At 39.2% G+C, this 18,216-nt stretch overlaps 1 protein-coding gene across 5 annotated transcripts in view; it reads right to left on the reverse strand.

Annotated features, from left to right (window-relative positions):
• The window catches only part of fryb (furry homolog b (Drosophila)), an 87,991-nt gene extending 70,175 nt beyond the window's left edge, over positions 1–17,816 (reverse strand). For 4 of the 5 annotated variants that reach the window (XM_053644949.1, XM_053644947.1, XM_053644948.1 and 1 more), the window contains exon 1: positions 9,340–10,856. In XM_053644949.1, coding sequence (XP_053500924.1) covers positions 9,340–9,523 — 184 coding nt within the window. In that variant the 5' untranslated portion in view covers positions 9,524–10,856. Of the gene's footprint in view, positions 1–9,339; positions 10,857–17,729 lie in introns of those variants that run through there. The other variant, XM_053644952.1, reaches the window with a different exon arrangement.
• Between the last annotated feature and the right edge of the window lie 400 nt (positions 17,817–18,216).

Genomic DNA, 18,216 nt, shown 5'->3' on the forward strand with positions numbered 1-18,216 from the left:
AACCCAACTGGCTTTCCACACCCCTGTGCAATGATTCAGAAGGAGAAAAACTTTTAAACACCGTGACAATGAGCTTTTTGCAGTAACATATAGTCACTAGAATAAAAAAAAAAAGGGATCACATCTTTAGTTACAAAACGTGTGTTGTGATGACGTCACATGATGTGTCTTGGACCAAAACTGCAAGCTCCTTCAAATACTGCAAAATTTGCTCGATTTTGCATTCATTTCTGTGATCGCAAAATCGGGAAGTCCTGGAGGGATTGAAAAGTGATGAAAAGTACAAGACTGTAGGAGAATACTCTATGACATACAGCATACAGCATGCAGTAGTTTGATGATAAACAGACATGCTGCAAAACAGCTTAGAAAAAAGACAGCACAATTAGGTTTTAGAATTAGAACACAAAGAAATAAGTATAAACAAGGATCTCACAATTTATTTTTGTCTCAGGTTTTGGCTACACACACACATATCAAAACAGCACACCAGCAAATCACAAGTATGTGTTACGTGTAAGTCTCAAAGAATTATTGAGTTTCAAATTTCAAACAGCATGAAAGCATGAAAGCTTCTCTGAATAAAAAATCACAGATACTAGTCACGGCAGTGTTTTATAGATTTTAATCTCACTACAAATCCTGCTTAAATCCACTAGTGATTTGTGTATGTGCCAAAGCCATGTAGTTCAACAGTAACGTTTTCAGCACATACAGCATTCGCTTTGCCTGTAAACACATCCTGTGTGTATTTAAGCTCCTCAGGGAGAGTACAGCCTTTTACAGGGTTTGATTTAGATTTCACTCTCAATAGCATGTGTAAACGGTAGCTTGTGCTCAAGGCAACAAAGGAAGCAGGGAAAGTGCAAGGCAGATAGATAGCACTCGTGCAGAGTGAAATCTGTGCAATCAGCATTGCGGTTTTTCCTACAAACGTTATAAATGATAAACTCTATGATTACACTTGAGAAGACGACTTTATTTGTCACATGTACATTACAGCACAGCGAAATGTCTAGTTCAGCCATGAAACTCTATCTGCGCGCCAAGTGGTTCCCTCGGCGCTGGTGCTGCAGCCTATCAGCCACGCTTCTCCATCTACGTGACCCTTTATTATCCCAACTAACTCGCAGGCTATGGCAAACTACGTGGGGGTTCCTCCTGCTGTACCCTTTGCGGCAGCAGCATGATTGTCTACATCTCTATGACTGTGCTTGTCTGTCAGAGCACGAATTCTTACTCGCTCAGCAGCAGCAGCCACATAGAAGATCTAGTCCTCCAAGACCAAACATACTTAAATTCAATTCCTATAAGTAAAGGCTGTTAATCTCATTTCAAGTGTTGTCATGTGACAGTGTGACAGTGTAACAGTGTAGCAGTAACAGTGGCAGCCTGGCAGTGCTGGGGCTTGAATCCCCGACTTTCTGATCAGTAACCCAGAGCCTTAACAGTTCAGCCATCACTGCTCCAGGCAAAAAATCAAATACTTAAGGTTTATAACTTGTCTTGTTGTCAGTATTATGTGATGTAGCACAAACATGATTGGATTTTCGTCTATGATCATTAGACCACCATATTCTAGGTCTGGCCTTCCAGACCCTCTTGGTGGAACAAATAAGACTGTATGTTGCACTGCTAGCTGATGAGTATCAGTACTAGTATTTGTACAGCACTCAGTTGGAATGTGATCCTATCTGTTGGAGGAGCACAAACGACAATCCGACTTACAAGTTCTGGTACAAATGACTTCCATGTGAAGGCAGTTAGACTGAGACAAGTCTGAGACAAGCACTTGGCAGATATCCAGACCCAAGCTTCGCTATTCTCTTTATCTTCACAAATGTTCTTGTTGTTTGTGGATGATTCGGTACCCTCCCCCACTCACTCCTAGACCAAGAAGGCCAGAAATAGATAAAAGCACCAATTTTAAGTAAATTAGCCTTGATGATGGCCTGTAACTGGCACTAGGGGCAGATGTTATCACAGCTGGCCTGCAGATTCCTTAATTCCTTAACCTTTCATGCTGCACAAAGCACTCGACCAGCTACTCCTGGCTTCAGGCTTACATTGCACTGATTAGGGAAGGAATAACACACTGAAGCATGTGAGTGTTACAAAGCACTTACAACTCCTACCATAAAGGTTTAATAAATGTCTCCTAAAAAAAAAAAAATGTCTCCACATCAACAATTATAAGTTTTACTTTGGTAAACAACATGCTTTTAAACCTGTTTATTATTAATCTTACATTATGTGGAGCATCTGCTATACAAGTCCTTGTGTATGCGCTGTTATTATAGAAACAATAATGTAGGGCTGTACGATTAATCGCTTTTAAACCGAAATCCCGATTTGAAAGGGTGCGATATTCAAATTGCAAGAGTGCGATTATTTCGATTAAGGACTATCAAATATGGTAACAAGCATCCACGTAGTCGCTGACGGTTTGCTTCCTGAGCATTTTACGTTTGATGCAGTTTAACCAATGGGGGCATTAACACTGGACATGCTGAGTGAACGAGCTAAGAACATCATTTGGAAAAGATGAGCGGGAGCGGTTCAACTCAACAACAGAGTGTGTCTGTAGAAGAGCAAAGTACTGCTGACAACGTGATACCTAAAATAAAAGCACCGCATGGAATTATTTTGGATTTCGACGTTCTGATGTACTTCAATGGCAAGTACTTTGTAAAACCTGCCGAACGTCTGTGTCTGAGGCAACCTGTATCAACACCTGCAGAAGTATCACAGACACATCTATGATGAATGCATGGCCAAAAGTTCCACCGAAGAATATACGGATTTGTCGCAACCAGAGCGACTGACATTGCTCAAGCATTAGAAAGTGCCACACCCTATGACAAATCTTCACGAAGGTTACTGTGAAATAACAGACGCCATAACACGTTAACTGGCTAACGATATGGTAACGGTGTCACAAAAGATGGTTTTAAGAATCTTATTCTAACGCTCGATAAAAGATATTACATTCCCTCTCGTATGTTCTTTATTCAAGCCATTGAAAACCTGTATGATATTGCAGGAAGAAGGGTGAAGCTGAGCTGAAAGATGTGGAATATTACGCGACAACAACAGACATGTGCTCAAGCAGGACGACTGAACCATATCGGCGTCTCACTGTTCATTTCATAAGTGAGGATTTTGAATTAAAGAGTCGTTGTTTACAAATATAATATTTTCCCTTTGACCATACGGGAGAAAACATCGCTCCTGGGTTGAAAGATGCGCTAGCTGGCTGAGGTCTGAACGAAGAAGGTCAGGTGTGCATCACCACAGACAATGCAGCCAACATAATATGGGCAGTGGAAATAAATGGATGGTGTTTTGGTCACAGACTCCATCTTGCTATCGGTATGTGTTCATATTTACCATAAATGTTATAATCAGAAATTATTCATATAGAATACATAATTGTATACATGTCATTTTTTTATTTTTAAAAAGAGATGAAATATATTGGTAACACTTTTTAGTAAAATTCAAACTGTTAACATTAGTTAATGTTGAGTATTTAATTTACATGTAGTAATGATAAAAATAATTCTACAGCATTGGTTGAGCTTTCTTAATCTTAATTTACTACATATAGTAATACATGTTTAACATTCCAGTATTCAGTTTGTTTTAAAGAACTATGTATTATGAACAAATATGAATTATTAATGAACAGTATGTGTATATTAACTTAACTTAAACATTAACATTAACTTAAATAAATAAGTGCTGTAAAAATGTTGTTCATTGTAGGTTTATCCCCATCTTACATATTAACTAATGCTTACCGAGATAATTGCATTCGAATTGCATGCTAAGTTTTTATAATGGTTTATTTTCAGAAAATGCACTGAAAGATGACAGGGTGCAGCGAGCAATAAGCGTTTGCAAGAAACTGGTCAGTCAATTCTCCTACAGCTGGAAGAAAAGAATGGCACTGACAGCAGCCCAAAAGAGTTGAATCAGCCTGAGAACTCATTGATAACAGAGTGTCTAACAAGATGGAGAACCAAAGAAAAAATGATTGCGAGGGTACTGGAGCAATGAAAAGCTTTGAATCATGTGCTGTTTGCAGACAGAAAGACAAGACATCTAACTCTGACATGGCAAGACATGGAGGTGTTGGAATCCATCCACAAAGCTCTGCATCCACTCCAGGAGTTTACAGATGTGCGTTCTGGAGAGGAATATGTTAGTGTCTCCTATCTTATGCCGGTTATTCACTTTTGAGGACAAAGACTCTCGCTGAAGATCAGAGTCTTGAAAGAGTCCTTCAATACCTCAAAGAAAAATATGATGACCCAGCCACCCAAGAACTTCTGGATGTTACATCACTCTTAGATCCTCACTTCAAAACAAACGATGTCAGTCAAGACAACATCTGAGTCATAAAAGCAAGAATGATGACAGAGATGAACAAAGAAAATTTGTTCAAACTCAAGTAACTTGCTTGCCCTGTTTTTAAATGTTACAGGGGAAAAGAGTCACAGGATTTAGCAGCAATCTCATCTGTGAAACCAAAGACACTTGGCAGCTGTTTCAAGGTTTCCTCTGTGTCTTCGGAAGAACCTCCTCATTTTCATCATGTGGTGGAACCAGACCTGAACAGCTACTTAACTGCACCAGCAAATGATGGAGAAGAGGATCCCATGGCCTGGTGGAAACAGCACCGGCTTAGCTTTCCCAGGTTGATCAGCTTGGCTTGCCGATACCTGTGTGTTCCAGCCACCAGTGCACCATCAAAAAGACTCTTCAGTGCAGAAGGCAATAAAATAACATGTCTACGGTCATGCCTCAAACCAGAGAGAGTGGATATGCTGCTCTTTTTGTAAAAAAAAAAATCTTTAAGCACATTACCCTGAACAATGTGAAAATGTGACGCAATCAAGATGTTTTCTTGTTGGCCTTTTGGCCTCAAAATTATTAATGTACTTTGCACTTTAAATGGCAAAAACTTTTACTATTATTGTTGCGATCTTAATCGCAAGTAAATTTTTTCTCCAAATCGTTACAGCCCAACAATAACGTATTAAAATGAGTGTATTAACACTAAACTATTGTACATGTTACAGTCGGAACTACCATCCGGGTTGTGCTGTTATACACTAATAATGCACACCTCCTGACCAATTACATTTGAGCATACAACCACATTGTGGTATAATATTATATAACTTGACTTATTGATGATGTATCCTAATAATGAACAAGGGTAGGAATTCACACTGAAAAACCAATTCACACTGAACTACCTGCGGCGTAATACAAATTTCACAGGATGTGTGTGGGGGGTTATGCATATTTTACACATTAAGCTGGCCATTGATGAATATTGATGTGATTACCATCAATGCCAAAAAGATCTGCAGACCTAAATATACAGCAATCTTACACTCCTGAGAGCTTATTTAATATGTAATCCTCAAGAAACTATAAAACGCAACCTTTAGGTTAATCATTTACATATAGAAAAAGCAGAGACTAAATATGATGAATATGTATTTGATGACAGTGTTTGCACTGGCCAAACACAAGGAATGACTTGACAGTTTTTGAGCTTCTTTATTGGTCTCTGCTACTGCTGAGTCCTCTTAGCTTGGAGCTATCCCAGCTGCCTCTTCTTACAACACACACCGCAACCACCATCTGTCTCCACAGCAGCTGCAGTTACATTTATTCAGGTTATTCCTGAATCTTCTAAACTTCACTTGATCACAAATATGGCAAAATGTATTAAATGTAATGGAATGCATGGATTGACACAATTGCATTGGTATTAGGGATCCTCAACGGGAACACAAAGAAGCTTTTGCCATAAATACGCTTTTCTTTACTTCTCAACAATTATTCTCAACTTATAAAGGTCTAAGAGAATTCCAGGCAGTCTGACAGTGAGCCAGCTGTTCATGTCTGACACTGGGAATGCAGCAAAGTACTCTACTGTAAAGCCCTCACTAGTACAAGTCACTGAGTGCTTGGAGTTTTAGATGGACCCAGCTGAGTAATGTAAGATCAGAGATTTTTAGCATAGAGTGATGCCTGTGAAATGGCATTCGACAAAAACAAATCAGCCATGCATGTAGATCAATACACACTCACTTAGCTAGATTAAATTCTGCCTCTTAAAAGGAGAAAACAATGCCCCGAACTCTGCTCTGGAAACACAGCTCTCAAGAGGAATTCCCTTTGACAAAGACGCTCTTCAGTGAGTTAACACTGAAGCTTCTATGTGAATTCCTGAGCTCAGACATTTCACACACCTGTTTGAATAAAGCCCCGAAAAGGCAATCAGCAGAGAGACATACGCCCGAACAACAGAGAACAAGTGAAGAAGAGTGATTTCTTTTTTTAATCATATGGATTCGTAAATATAATGCTAATTAATGTATTTAGTCCATAAACATACTCGTTGTAACATTAATGGAAATTTGCGGTGGTTTTTCAACCTATATCCCAGCTAGTATATCTGTAGCATACTTGAGATTATCACAGACAAGGATATCAACACATTTTCCTGTACGAAATAAAGAATGAAAGTCATTCGGGCTGTCTAATAACATTTTAAACACATTTTAACTAAGAGGTTTTTGTAGAATTTCTAAAGCTTACATACAACATTGATCATGCCTGCCTCATCATCAGACTTATTAACAAACCAGCCTTATTATATACAGTAGTCATGTATTTTAAACATATATTACTGCAACAACTGGCCTTATACATTATACAACATTTAGATTGGATGAGCTGTGTTCCAAGAGTGCTTATATTTAGTATAACCGCACTGGGACGTTTCATTGTGTGTATCACTCTGCTCGTCTGTGCTCCCTACATAAAATTCCACTTCCTAGTTCGAAACGAGAGGCATGGCCAACGAGAGACAAGCAGACATGGCCAACGATATTTTTCATGAATATAACTTTTGACTTAAAATATGAAAGCTCATCAAAAGAAGATGAAAAGAAAGAAGGGACTCCAATTTTCCCGGAAGCACCTCTACCAAGAATGTACAAATCACTGTGAGCTAGTTAGTCAAATACATACTATAAAGTGAGTGTGGCTTCATTTGGGATCCAAATGTCACTTATAGTATATTAATTTATTGCTTATAGAACTGTTGTATATAAGCAATATCACATTAGCAAGAGTGTGGTACTCATATACTGCTTAATTATATACTGCTTAGTTATATTTCTGTTACAACTCAACTCTGAGTAACTGGGTTTTTGGTTCTTTTTATAGTACAGTGATGTGTGTCAACATAATTGTCTGTGCTAATCACACTTTAAATAGATCGAACAAACGCTAGAGTGGTTTTGGGTTTTCTATCTTCATCCCCCACGTTTTCCTTTAATGTCATAATTATTTTACTTACAGTACTGTGCAAAAGTGTTAGGCACCCTATTTTTTATTAGAACAAACTTTGTTCTGTACTGTATCATATTAAGTAAGAGACACTTTTCAGACAAAAAAAAAACAATGAAGACTGCTGGGTTTTGCTGAAAAAATAAGAAACAAGTGCGACAGTAAAAGTCTCCAGAAGAACCGTGTCTGGTTCTGCAAAATGCTCAATAAAACGTACAGCTCATTTCCTTATAAAACTGCACTAATTGTACCGGAGGCTTCTATTTTTATTAGAGATGCACCGATACTAAATTTCTCAGTCAATACCGATTACAGATTATTCAGAGTGATATTGGCCGATAACGATAACCGATAGTTCTGCCTTCTTTTAAATTAATAATAATTAATTTTTTTAAATTCTGAAAGAAATGCAAATAAAAACTTTATTCTCTCCATTTCAACAAGTTGTTTCACAGTAACTGGTCTCATAAACAGAAAACACATTACTCAAATTAACATTAACACATGAACTAAATTCTGAAGATTAAAGTAAGATTTCTTAACTTATTGAATGTTATTAATTCATATTAACAGAATTAATTGACTGAATTCTAAAAAACCTCCTGTAAGTCTCACATTCACTCACCACAAACAAAAGCATTTCTACTTCATCATGAATATCAAACTGGTAATATATAATATAACCTTTTTTATATTAACATTAACTGGATATGAAATATACTACTCTACAAATATATTTTTCTGTGCAATATATACTTTTTTGTCAACTCAGCTTCGTTTAAATCTTTCAATGGTGTAATGGCCCTTTAATTCAGTGCAAGCAGCTCGAGCAGCGTGGCAAAAAAAAATTTAGACTAAATTTTTAGAAAAATTTAGCAGCGTCCGGTGTAAAATTTTATCAGTGCGGAGCTTACAGAGCTTACAAACTGCAGTTTTGTCGTCATTCCACACAAGAAACAACTTCTTTACACACAGCACGAAATCGATATATTTTCCCGCCCTCTTTTGACTGACAGAATATAATCGGCCCTGATCATCTGATGTTTTTAAACTATCGGCCGATAAAAGCAATTTTTCATTGGCTGATAGTTTAAAAACGTCCGATGATCAGGGCCGATTATTAGTGAATACATCGGTGCATCTCTAATTTTTCTCTTCTTTTTTTGTCACACAAATATTTGTGTGACTTTGTTTCATTTACTAATGTTTACTGCTCTTTATGGTATTTAAAAAAAAGTAAAACATTTAATTTCATTATTTCGAAGGCATCTTTTCTACAGCATTTCTTTGCATGTGCCTAAAACTTTTACACAGTACTGTATTTGTGTCTTTTTAAATGGTACTGCACAAATGGTAGTTGAGTTCATGTATTAGTCTGTCATAACTGCTAAAACATTTCTTGTTAGCTGCCTTAACATTTTGGACACTATTTGCTGTTCTTTCATGTGCCTACGTGTATACTTAAGTATCTGCTCATACCCATTTTACTAGAAAATGCCCTTACAGGACTGATCCAGCACCAGCTCTGCTCATTCAAAATACAAGCAAAACAGTAACAAAGTTTTTTATATAAACAATCTACCAAATAGCTGGTCTAGTAACAGCATGTGAAGCTTGTGTGGTAATTTCAAATCCTGTCATTACTCTGCAATGACATCACTACGTTGTTTCATACCAGAGTTTTGCATGTTTAACACAGAGGCATACTACATGGCTGTAGAGTATGTGTGGTTCTGGAAAGACATTTAACAGAGGTTTTATTAGATCTTAAAGTCAGACTATTACACAACAGATTAACAAGATACATGAAAATGTATTCAACAGCTACAGAGTTATATTTATTCTTGTGGAGACTAGATCAGTTGTCAAGACTCCATTCAAAGCTGGACTGCTTTAAGGTTAAGTATGATGATAGAATAACAGGATACGCTACAGTACATAGTACACAATAAACACTACCTGGTGTGTCTTCTCGGATAATCGTGGGTCTTTTCTTGGGCTGGATCTTACGGAACTTCCCTTTGAAGTCTCCAGGTGTGAACATATCCATGGAGAGGCTGGCCATCTGGACCAGGATGATGCTGTCCTGGCTTTGGGCGTCCCAGGCGTTTGTGTCGCTTGGCACCGCATCCTCGTTAGGCATATCCGAAACCGGGGTGACCCAGAGCAACCGTGTTCACTCACTCAACAGCATGGATACAACAATCTGGCACCACTTTTTTTCAGTCTTCTTTTACTTTCTCTCCTTTCTGATCCCTTGTCTTCAGTAATCCCCCACGCTAGTGGTCTTCTACTTTCTTCTCTTATTGGGTCAGTAGCAGTTGCTCTTCGATGTCTGTGCGTTGGTGGATATGCCGTGTGAAAGTGTGAAACCTAGATGTTTGTCAGACAAGCATGTGTGGTAAAGCCTGTGCTGTCGCTGGTCGAGGCTGTTTAGCCTGTTACAGTAACACTGCTGAATGAGGCAGGTGTAGGGTTACTCAATCCAGGCCCGCCTCTTTTCACAAGCACAGAAAGAGGGAAGGGTGTGTGTAAAGTGTAGCAGGGAGTACAACTGAGGGTGTGAAAATGAATGACAAATCATAAAAATGAAGCAGGTTTGTCTATGATTTCAAACTTTTTTTTCTGGATTTGTTTAAGAAACAAACTCTTTTGTGTTGAGCAAGCGAATGTCCTCATGTATCCTTATTCTGGTTTCTGTGGTAACACACACACACACACACACACACACACACACACACACACGCCAATTATGAGAAACTGGCATGTGTGTGTGTGTGTGTGTGTGTGTGTGTGTGTGTGTGTGTGTGAGTGTGTGTGTGTTGTTTCTCTAACAGGCCTCAAGACAACACGTCGCCTGAGTGTTTCTCCTAAATGCTTTCTTCCGAGCTTGTCACTTATAAGTTTCTACATTTGCTCAAGATTGTGAAAACCTTGGCTAGGATGTATATATTTCAACCATTTGAATATTTTCTACAGTTGTCTGCAGTGAAAAAGTTGTTATAAAGATGTTATAAAGATAATGAAGAAGAAGTTGTATACGCATTGCAGCCCGTTCATAACTGCTAGTCTCAAATGAGGTGTATATTTTAGCCTGGTTTAAGGACAGTAAACTAATAAATGACCTCCTCTTCTCTGACCTGCAGACATTACCGAGTTGGTGAAGTCATTTTTAGTCATCTTTAGGCAAGCACAAAAAAAGAGGAAACTTATTCTCCGTGTCTCTTGGGTCCTGGAATTTGGCTCCAAAGAGAGGGAGGGAGACAGACAACATGAAAGATAAAGAGGGCAGAGGAAAAGGAGAGCGAGAGAGAAGCTGACCGCGCCCTCAAGAGGACAAAATAGCTTATTCGCCTGTTCCTGCCATCTAACAACAAGACTTGATCTGACCAAGAGATCCTGATTCATTAGCTATGACTCCATGCCGTAGAGCATGCTGGGAACCTGGAAACTTCTCCTGGCCCAAAACATCATATTTCTCCTTCTCCAAACAGACATAACTCTGATTCTAAGAGAAATATGATCTTAAGTTGAAAACCTGATAAAAGCAAGCAGACTGATGTTATTATTACACTCAGCTGCAAAAATAAATAAATAAATAAATAAATAAATAATTTTGCTTGCTGAATCCTCTTTTGGAAATTCATGTAACACTAACTGATGGAAATGCAAATGATAAACATTTTCCTTTTCTGAATGTCTGGACATTTACCTAATAACTGTGTAACATTTGGATGGAATTGGGTTTCCTTATTCCTTGCATGTCCTCAGAAGTGGTACACTGGCGTTTACAGAGCAGAGGGATGACACCCTTCACTAGAGAGACAAACCTGTACACATGAGGTTGGACAAATCATAAATTCATTAGCTAGCCCACTGGGCATGTTAAAGTTCTACTGTGATAGCCAGTCCCATGCTTTTGTTTCCTGGAAACAAATTCACTAGGCTAAGATGTGGTAACTAATAAATAGTGTAATACAGTATAGTGAGCTAGTCAGCTAGTTAAGTATGTTTATACAGACACAAACACACACACACACAGACACACACACACACACACACACATATATATATATATATATATATATATATATATATATATATATAAAACATATATATAAATTCACATATAGGGAGTGACTCAGCCGTAGTCATTATCCTTTTCTAAGAAAAAAGTCTGAGGTTGTACATCAAAAGTCTTTGTCCAACATCAGACTATGAGATGTGGTGTTCTCCCTTCACATCGCAGATAAAATATATTATTCAAATTTGATTGGGGTGTTTATTTTTTCTCAGGATGAGAAAATGAGGAGTGAGGAGTCTGCTTGCCATGCTAGAAGGAGAGTTACTAGACAGCTTTATGAAGCACTTTATTTTTCTCAGTTGCTCAGTTTTTGAATGAGAGAAGAAAACTTGCTGGTGACCTGGCGAGCCTATTCAGCCTCTGCTTGTCCACCAGGCAACTATGAATAAACGACGAATAGCCCAGACACATAATCGTCTTGTCTCAGACTCCGCGGTAACTGATTTGTCCACCCTGACACACTATAGCACAAAACACATAATGTTACACACACACACACACACACACAAACGAGACATGGGTACACCCACTCATTAGCTCTAACCAAGTAAACAACTATGGAAGTGGTCTCTGTTCCCACTCCTCCCTTTCTCCACCTCCCACTCACCCAAACACACCAAAACATAACCAACACACACTGCGTCTATGCTCAGTTTACATAACATGAACAAAGACTACACACATCCAGTGATTCAACCACACAGTGTAATTGGTTGCTGTTCACCTAGACTAAAAGGAATGATTCATTAAACATGGTTTCAGCACTAGCACACACACACACACACACACACACACACACACTCCAAAGCAGGCCATTGGCATTTCTCAGTTTTTGCATTTTAGAACAAACTAGCATTCTGATAACAGTGAGTGTGGTTTGGATTAACTGCCTTCACTTACACCTTGTTTATCAAATATTATTTACTAAATCAGTCTGATCTTATCTGAGTCTCTCTTTTAAAAACAAAAACAAAAAAATCCTTTTGTATGTAGGCTGCACATCTATTTCCAGAGAGCTATGTGATCTCAGTGCTGGTGGGAACAGCCATCCCAAGGCCATTAGCCTACATGAGCTCTTAATGCAATTGCTGTGTGTGTGAGTAGAAACACTCCCACAATCGGGAACTGAGACTGAACTTTTATAAAAGTCTCATCTATGTATAAGCCATTTCTAAAAATATCTAATCATCAGCAGGAAGTGGTAGCTCAATTATTAAGGTTTTGGGATACTGATTGGTGATCGTGATTTTAAATCCCAGTACCACTGTTGGGCCCTTGAGCAAGACCCTTAACTTTCAACTTCTCAGCTGTATCCTGCTGCAACTGGAAGTTGCTTTGGATACACGCATCAGCCAAAAGAGGTAAAAATAAATCATCACAACACTCTTTCAACCTATTGATTGCTTTCAGCCACAAGTTCCCAACCTTGGTCCTGGAGTAGTCCCTGTCCTGCACATTTCAGTGTTTTCCCTGATCTAACACACCCACTTCAACTTCAGGAAGGGTTGTTAGTTAGTAAATTTGCTGATTATTTAGCTGTATTGGGGCAAACATTAAAATGACAAAAACTTTCAAATGTGCAGGACAGGGGGTATTTCAGGAGGAGGGTTGGAAGCTTGTGTTTTAAGCAGAAGTAAGAAGCATTATTCTGCCCTCTAGTGGCCTTTAGCAAGAACAGTTCTGTACTCTTTATTCCTGCTGGTCAACTACACTACTGTACATGGCCATATTTGTGAACACCAGACCATCAGACCCATATGTGCTTTTTGAACAGCCAATTCCAGATTTATGCCTCCTTTCTGTTATAATAACCTCCACTCTTCTGGGAAGGCTTTCCACTAGATTTTGGGGTGTGGCTGTGGGGATTTGTGTCCATTTGGCCACAGAAGCATTAGTTGGGTCAGGCACTGGCATTGGGCGATCCAGCCTGGAGCATAGTCGGTGTTCCAGTTCATTCCAAAGGTGTTCAGTGGGGTTGAGCTCAGGCCCTGTGCAGGCCAGTCTTTATGGACCTCACTTTGTGCCCACTGTCATGCTGGAACAGGTTTGGGCCTCTTAGTTCCAGTGAAGGGAAATTGTAAGGCTACAGAATACAAAGACATTCTAGATAATTGTGCGCTTCCAACTTTGTGGCAACAGTCTGGGGAAGAACCACATAGGGATGTGGTCAGGTGTCTACTTCTGGCCATATAGTTTATTTTTTATTAATTTTTAATCTTCAGTAACTGCTTTAACTTAATCACGGTTGCAGTAGATCCAGAGTCTATCGAGAGAAAATTGGGCATGATGCACGAATACACCCTAGTTGGTATGCCAGACCATCACAGGGCACCACACACACACACACACTCACACACACACACACACACACTCACACACACGCATGCGCGCACACACGCGCACATACTCATTCACACCTGGAGTCAACTTAGCAAAGCAGCATGTTTCTGGGAGGTTGTACATGTGAAACTCAGTGATATACACTAACCCAAGTTCAGAATTAGACGAGCATCCCTGGAAGTGTGAGGCAACAATGCTACATGCTGTGCCACCAGGCCATGCAGATGAACTATTTCAAAGAGTCAAACAGTGTGAAACATAAAAGCAAACATACGTCAACCGATAGGTGAAATATAATTAAAGAAAATAAAAACAATGTAAAAGATTTCTTTTAAGACTTTCACATGATTAGGCCTGTAGTGGAATGGCAACAGTTAATTAGACAGCACACCCACTGACAGTCAGCATATGGGTTGAAATGTTTTGCTAGCTGCTAGTCAAACAGACTACTTCCAGACACTAGCACGTACCAAGTCAACAAAAGATGGTGAGGAAAAAAAGCAAGGCAAGGCAGGAAGAAGAAACACTGACAGGCAAGGGCTGTGATAAGTATATAGCATGGCTCCTCGTGCTTGGTTAATAATTGAGGTGTATTCTTTTAGCACTTTTGAAGATACAGCCATCCCTGCAAGGGCACAAAGAGAGGAAGGGATAGTAATGTACAATCCCCTCCAAAAGTATTCGAACCGCTAGGCCAATTCTTTTGTTTTTGCTATACACTGGAGACATTTTGGTTTGAGATCAAAAGATGAATGAGAAAATTTAATTTCAGAATTTCAGCTTTCATTTCCTTTTATTTACCTCTAAATGTTTTAAACAACTTAGAACATGGCACATTTTGTTGAAAGCCACATATTTTCACGTCATGAAAAATACTGGAACATGTGACTGAAAGGTCTTTCTTGTTGCCCAGCTGTGCCCTGTTAGAGTGACTGTTTAAACAATTAATAGCTTTGAATGTCTACTCTTGGTTTGAGTCCTGGGTTTCACCAGTGAAGACAGCATTTGGTGTTATAAAGGATAAACGTCAATGATATGACTGTTCCATTTGACATATTTGGGTTTATAATGGTCTGGGTCTCACCTTATTGATGAACAGGAATTGAGTCGGCGAGTAAAGCTGCAAATTCCTCCCTCAACGTCAGCTCCATAAAAATCTTCTGATATGTGCAGCGTGATTAAGTTAAAATTACTGTGCTGCATAACGGATAAATCTATTAGGCAATTAGGTATGTGAGAGGGCTGTGTGTCACCGCACCCCAAATGACTCCAAATAAGCCACAAAGTAAGTAACGTTAAAATGATGGACTCCATTGTGCTATGCGAGAGCATTTTCTTCCTGTTTTCTTCAAAACAAAAAATCGCCTCATAATGATGTAAGTGTGCTCAGGCCTGGAACATTAAGTGCAATGTGAGTGCAGGTCAGCAGGGGAGTGGGGAGGGGGGACAATCGTGCTTGGGCACGGTACAGGGCAACCGGGCCCTAGTATGAGTACGCCCTTAGACTGGCCAAGTCAATCACCAGACCTTTACCTGACTGGGCATGTAGTTTCACCTCCTGAAGAGGAGACTGAAGGGAGAAACCCATCAAAACAAATAACAACTGAAAAAAGCTGCAGTACAAGGCTGTAGAAGTCAAGTCAAGTCAAGTCAAGTGGCTTTTATTGTCATTTCAACCATATACAGATGGTACAGTAGACAGTGAAACGAAACAACGTTCCTCCAGGACCATGGTGCTACATAAAACAACACACTAACCACATGAGACGACACAGAACTAAATAAGATCTACAAACATTCTACATAAAGTGCACATGCAAATGTGTGCAAACAACACAAGACAGTACAGTAACTACTAAAACAGGACAATAAGCACAGTAAGTGACAGTGTAGCGCCGACCTGTACACAGTTCTAGTGTGAAAGTGTCAGATATTACAAGTAGTGCAAAAGGATATAACAATATAATAAAAAAAAAATTTAAAGCATCACAAAAAAAGAAGTCAACAGTTTGGTGATGTCAGTGGGTCGCCAGCTTGATGCAGTTTTTACAAGCAAGGAATATGTCACCAAATATTAAATGTTATTTACTTTTAATTTACTTTAAGACTATCTGTTTGCTCCCCTAAAAATTGGCTGGTCTGCCACAAAAGAGCCCCAGGAAGACGTTAGGGAGACCTACACTACATGGCCAAAATTATGTCGACACCTGACCTTCACGCCCATATGTGATTCTTCCCCAAACTTTTGCCACATCGTTGGAAGCACACAATTGTCTAGAATATCTTTGTATGCTGTAGCATTATAATGTTCCTTTACTGGAACTAAGAGGCCCAAACTTGTTCCAGCATGATAATGCCCCTGTGCACAAATTGAAGTCCATAAAGGCAAAGTTCGCCATGGTTAGAGTGGAAGAACTCGAGTGGCCTGCACAGACCCTGATCTCAACCCCGCTGGGCACCTTTAGGATGAACTGGAACACTGGGGTGTATATTGATATACTGAATACTGGGCCTCCTCGCCTGACATCAGTGCCCAAATTCACTGAATTGCAGAATGGGTACAAATCCCAAAATCTAGTAGAAAGTCTTCCCAAAAGAGTGAAGATTATTATAACAGCAAAGCGTGTTTAAATCTGGAATGGGATGTACAAAAAGCACATATGAGTGTGATGGTCAGGTGTCCACAAAATTTTGGCCATGTAGTGTATATGAGCAACAAGAGAAACCCAAATGGCTAGGTGCTTGGACCAATCAACAGTCACATGTAGACACGTTTGCCAGAGTTAAAGAAAAAAAAAAAGAGGTAACTAGGCCACCAACAACAAGAACTGGGTAACATGGAGCCCTCGGAATGGACGACATTTCAGTAAAATATGGGACAAGCAACATTCAAATAATACAAACATCCATGTTTCACCCTAAAACAGGAAGCAATACCCTGCTGAAAAAACTCAGCTTGGTCTGAATAGCTACCAGCTGCAGAAACACAAATCAAACTGGTCAAAGCTGGTAAATTATTTTCCCATTACTTGTCTAAGTTCATCAGTAACTGTATGAGATTTTCTAATCACCTTACAGTTTTAAAGAAACTCTAGCTTCTACCTGCACTTACCAGCTGACAACGATGGTCTAGCAGTTTGGTCAGCTTGTGTTTTGGCAGACGAAGCTGGATCCTCCAGCCGAGTACACTGTAATGAATGCTGTAATACAGCCTGACTGAGAAAATGACTCAATTAATGACAAATACTGTATATTTATATTGTATATGAGTAATTTCTAGTAGTCTACTATATATAATGTATATATAAGATCATGCGCATAGTCAAGTTTCATTACTGCACAGCAGCTAGGACCTGGATGTACCATTAAAATAAACAAGCTACAAATATACAAATGTACTTATCTTGTACTTCGTGTAGGCCAGAGGATGAAATGCCATCCAAGTTAAATGATTATTATTATTTGAAATAACATAATATGAGTATTTGGACTACTACTAGATGAAAAACGTAAACAAAGGGAGCAAAAATGATGTTTGCGCAGAATTTCATATTAAAGTGTTACGATGAGCTTGGTGAACGCGCCATTTTAAAAACCTGGTGCGCGTGAACAGCAGCTGCTTTGTTGACATCAGCATCACAGCATCACTTCGACACCATTTCCCCAGACCGCGCTACACAGCCAGATTTAAACGGCATTATTGTAGTTCACCGATATAAAACCGCTCATTTTACAGCACATACTCGTCTACTGACGCTATAGAATAATAACTCCCTGTTTGCGGTGACACTGATGCCATCCTGCTAGCCTGCATGTAGCCGAGCCTTTAGCGCTCTGCCTCACAAACGTTTGACTGAGAAAAAGCACCAAGACACAACAAATGCCATTTCGGATAATTAAAGCGTCGCTCGAAATGTTTCAGTACCTTATATCCTTGTTTTAAGTCTTGTTAAATTGCCATTTCTTCCTTCAACACAACCGCTGAATTCTGCTTTTCTGAATTCCACTTCTGTCTCGCGTCTTCTTTCCTTAAGCGTTTTTCCATCGACTGTCAGAAGGAGACAGCGGGTGAGGAGAGCGCGGCCCCGCCCTTGGCAACCAATTAGATCCCAGACTTTCACAGAGCTGCTCGCTGATTGGATAAGCAGCACGTCATGCATAGTCGGTTTATAGCTGCACTTGTAGGGATGCTGATGGATGCTGATGGCGAGTATTGATGGGAAGTTCGGATCATTTTACTGACTCGGATCTTTGAATCTCGTTCAGCTAAATGAATTAATCTTTTTTTGTATCATTTCGTTCATTTCAGCAGAATATAATTAAAATGTTAAATTCCTCAACACATCTAGTACTTACGCAAACATTGATCACATTTGGAATAAAAAACAAACTATAGGCTAATGCAACCAAGG

This window comes from Ictalurus furcatus, chromosome 16, assembly GCF_023375685.1.
Source record: "Ictalurus furcatus strain D&B chromosome 16, Billie_1.0, whole genome shotgun sequence".
In the NCBI taxonomy this organism is placed as follows: Eukaryota; Metazoa; Chordata; class Actinopteri; order Siluriformes; family Ictaluridae; genus Ictalurus; species Ictalurus furcatus.